Source organism: Pyxicephalus adspersus, chromosome 11 (genome assembly GCF_032062135.1).
Source record: "Pyxicephalus adspersus chromosome 11, UCB_Pads_2.0, whole genome shotgun sequence".
Classification (NCBI taxonomy): domain Eukaryota; kingdom Metazoa; phylum Chordata; class Amphibia; order Anura; family Pyxicephalidae; genus Pyxicephalus; species Pyxicephalus adspersus.
In genome coordinates, this window is record NC_092868.1 from 5,492,446 (window position 1) to 5,496,348 (window position 3,903).

Consider the following 3,903-nt stretch of genomic DNA (forward strand, 5'->3'; position numbering starts at 1 on the left):
AGATGTGCAAAGCTGTAGGGGCACCAGAAACCCTTTCCTTAAATTAGCCACTAAACACACCTATGTCTGGGGCTGTCACCTACATGGCTGGAATTGCTCAGGTTGTCCAATGCAAAGAGCATCCTTGCAGGGAGGTGTCAGTCCCCGTGCACATTGTACAGACACGGTTGTCACCGATGGAGGAAGTTGGTTTATTAGTACTGGGGACAACCACTGTAGTATGTATGTAGACAAAAAGTAGCTGGAGGACATGCAAAACAGAAAAAGTGAAAACTGCATTTTAAAATGATGCCACTTGTTTGTATAGAGCAATTCTAAAGGTCATCCATTCATCTTTTCTATTCCGCAGTGCTGCCAGCATCCCATATCATGGCCATCCCCTTAACATGTAAATAACTGCCCATTTAGGTCTATAGGAGCCAAGGACATAGGCATGGTAATCAAAATATATTGGCTACAATAGCTATTAGTTTTAGAGAAAGAAAAAAAAAGAGGCTAATAGAATGGGAGTAATACACAGTGATATAATTATCTTTTTTGGAGAAGGTGCTGCATCAGGTTTCCTCCTCAACTGGTCAGATGGGTGAATGCCAAGGCTATTTGAGTTTATGAGCACTGCTAATGAAGATCATAGCTGGGACTCATCTATAGACTTTTCCTTCAGCAGATAACATGGGACCAAATGCAAAGTCTTTAAACTACATGGCCAGCAAACTAGATAGCTTTTGGAAGAATTATGAGTTATGCTTGATGGCTGCACCAATCTCATTGCTAGTGAATCAAGAAGCCAATGTGGATTAAGTTTTTCAGCAACAAATGCATTCAATATGACATTTTACATAAATTTTGTACATGCTGTATAGAAAATTTAACCAAGGCTCCCTCTAGTGGCAATGAGTTAAAATTACAGTTCTAATTATCACAGAGAATTCAGTTTTCAGTGTATAACAAAAAAGTTACATGGAGCCACACAATGACATCTGCAAACCAAAAATAGTACAAAATCGCCATGATAGCACCACTAGCATATACCATATCAAAATAATATGTTATTCTTTTTATGTAAATAATTATGTAATAATGAGTTATACTTTTTTATTAGTCACAATACTGCATGTACCTCTAAAGTCTCAATATTAATGCAAGATTTATAATTTATTGTATCTTTTATATAGGTATAAAAATGATTGTATATATTGTAATATAGGTGTAACAACCCAAACCATTTTGATTTATCAAAAGCAAATGATCATCATTGTCTTCGCCCTACTCCTTGATTGTAAGCTCTTCGGCGCAGGGTCCTCTCCTCCTCCTGTGTCATTGTTTGTACCTACTCTGTCATTTGCAACAGCTATTTACTGTACAGCGCTGCAAATTATGTTAGTGCTATATAAATACAGTTTATTATTATTATTAATATTAATAATATTAATAATAATAACAATAATACTATTTTGTGATACTTCCCCCACCTGCTAGATTGTAAGCTCTTTGGGGCAAGGTCCTCTCCTCCTCCTGTGTCACCGTCTGTCTCTGTATTTAATGTTCAGCGCTGCATAATATGTTGGTGCTATTTAAATCCTGTGTATTATTAATATTAATAATAATAATAATAAAAATAATAAATGTGATCAGTTTTACTAATATATACAAGTTTATAAACTGTTTTAAATTGTTTTTATTGTATAAACTTTTTTATATATATAAATACACATTTACCACATTATCATGAAGGTTTTGCTGAGGATTCCGAGTTTTTACCTCCTGGCGGAGTATTTATATATAATATATATATATATAATTATATATATATAATTATATGTAATATAAATATTATACAATTCATTGGTAATCCCCTGTGTTGGTACAAATCTTCCCCACTTGTACCCGCATGGAGTAATGGAGGTGGGACCCCCTAGCACATATATACTATATATATATCCACCAGGTAAGAAGGTTCCGTTATGTTTAATGTTGTATAGTTGCATATTCTGTATGTGCAGATGTTGCTGGCATGGGTTGTACTTGTCCAGATACTGGTAGATGAAGCAAAGAATATAAGACACCATCTGAATCCACAAACAGTTCTTCCTAAAAGGAATATAACATCAACAAAGTTAAAAGTTTTGTACAGGTGAATCTTTACTTATGTGATTGGTACTCTTCAAAATTGGTATATGTATTTACACCTCCTAGATTGTAAGCTCTTCGGGGCATAGTCCTCTCCTCGTGTCACTGACTGTATCTGGCTGTCATTTGCAACACCTATTTATTGTACAGCGCTGCATAATATGTTGGTGCTATATAAATACTGTTTAAAGGCAATGGTATGTTGAGGGTGGAATAACACCTACTGCACCATGCAACAACTACTGTATGTCTATATAATATTAGCTTGTACTTATATGGCACCAACATATTAGGCAGTGCTGTACAAAGTCCACAGTCATGTCACTAGCTGTCCCTCAAAGGAGCTAACAATCTAATGTCCCTACCATAGTCATATGTCATTAACACAGTCTAAGGTCAACTTGGGGGGAAGTCAATTAACCTAACTGCAAGTTTTGGGAAGGAAGCCGTAGTACCTGGAGGAAAACCCATGCAAACACGGGGAGAACCTGCAAACTCCATGCAGATATGCCCTGGCTGAGATTCAAACCTGAGACCCAGCGCTGCAAAGGACTTTCTAAATGACTGACCCAGAATGCAGCTGAGATGTTCTGATGATTGCTGCACACCTTGTCACACAGATATCTGCATGCTTCCTGTATGTGACCGAGACTACTGATACCCGAGTTCAGCAATGGCAGCTTACATATCTTGCAGTGATCCAACCTTGGAGCCTGATCTATGAGAGGATACATTTTTATCTGCGAATCTGGGTGATCAAGCAAACCTGGAATGGATCTGGTCAAGGGTTGAAAACGTGCTAACAAATAGCAAATGACTTTCCAAGTTTGCTGGATCGCCCAGGTTTACTGATAAAAGTATATCCTCTCCTGCCTCTTTGGAAGAAAAAGAGTTACAAAAACTTTACTTGCCTTTGGTTGACTAATAAATATGCTTTGATCTGCGTCAGTGTTATTGTAGATCGGAGAAGAATCTCTGTGATAAAAAAAGAAAGACATTCACTATCGCAGATGAACAGAAAACATAACTCTTTGTAAATTTTATTATTTACAAGATTGCAGTTGTCCTTTCATCAGTATTCATATATTATTTATAATCCAAGGAACTCACTGTAATTCGGAAAAACTTGGCCTGGGTATGTTCCCTTGTTGCTGATCAATATTTCCATACACATGATCATCCATTGCTATCGCCTCCTGAAATATGCAAAGCAATGATACAAAGCCATTACTAACACAACAATTATATAATTATATATATATACCAAAGATTTCATAATTCTCTTCATTTGAAATAAAGAGTAAATATTCAAATAATCTATTTTTCTAATCCAGATATATAAAATAAAATAGAACCCTGACTCAATCTACATGACGCCACTGGATATCAGGCAGTGTAAATTTTTTCATTTTGTGTGCTAACTAAAAAGTACAACAACCCAATAGGATTTGTTAAATATGGATCTGATATTGTTATCATGGTTAATATATTAGGAGATACCTGTGCAATCTGCTCAGCGCTCTTCATTTTTAAAACAGTCTTCCTTTTTCTTTAAAAAATATAAAACAAAATATTAACAGAATGTTACAGATTAGTAAAAATAAATATTAAGAAAAATAGACCAGTGAACATTCCAAAGTGAATTATATCTCATATATATATATATATATATATATATAGTTATAGTTATTATATTAATAGTATACATTATGAATATGATAAATAAAATAATATTATTACAATTAATAATATTAAAATTAATTAATAACACAT

General features: G+C 34.6%; 1 protein-coding gene across 1 annotated transcript in view; it reads right to left on the minus strand.

Annotated features, from left to right (window-relative positions):
- Positions 1–528: 528 nt before the first annotated feature.
- Positions 529–3,903, minus strand: part of LOC140340867 (sialic acid-binding Ig-like lectin 13) — a 10,622-nt gene continuing 7,247 nt past the window's right edge. The window contains exons 5-8 of the mRNA XM_072426289.1: positions 3,631–3,679; positions 3,241–3,326; positions 3,042–3,105; positions 529–2,091 (exon numbers count right to left, since the gene is read on the minus strand). Of these exons, the coding sequence (XP_072282390.1) occupies positions 1,969–2,091; positions 3,042–3,105; positions 3,241–3,326; positions 3,631–3,679 (322 nt within the window). The 3' untranslated portion in view covers positions 529–1,968. The remainder of the gene's footprint in view (positions 2,092–3,041; positions 3,106–3,240; positions 3,327–3,630; positions 3,680–3,903) is intronic.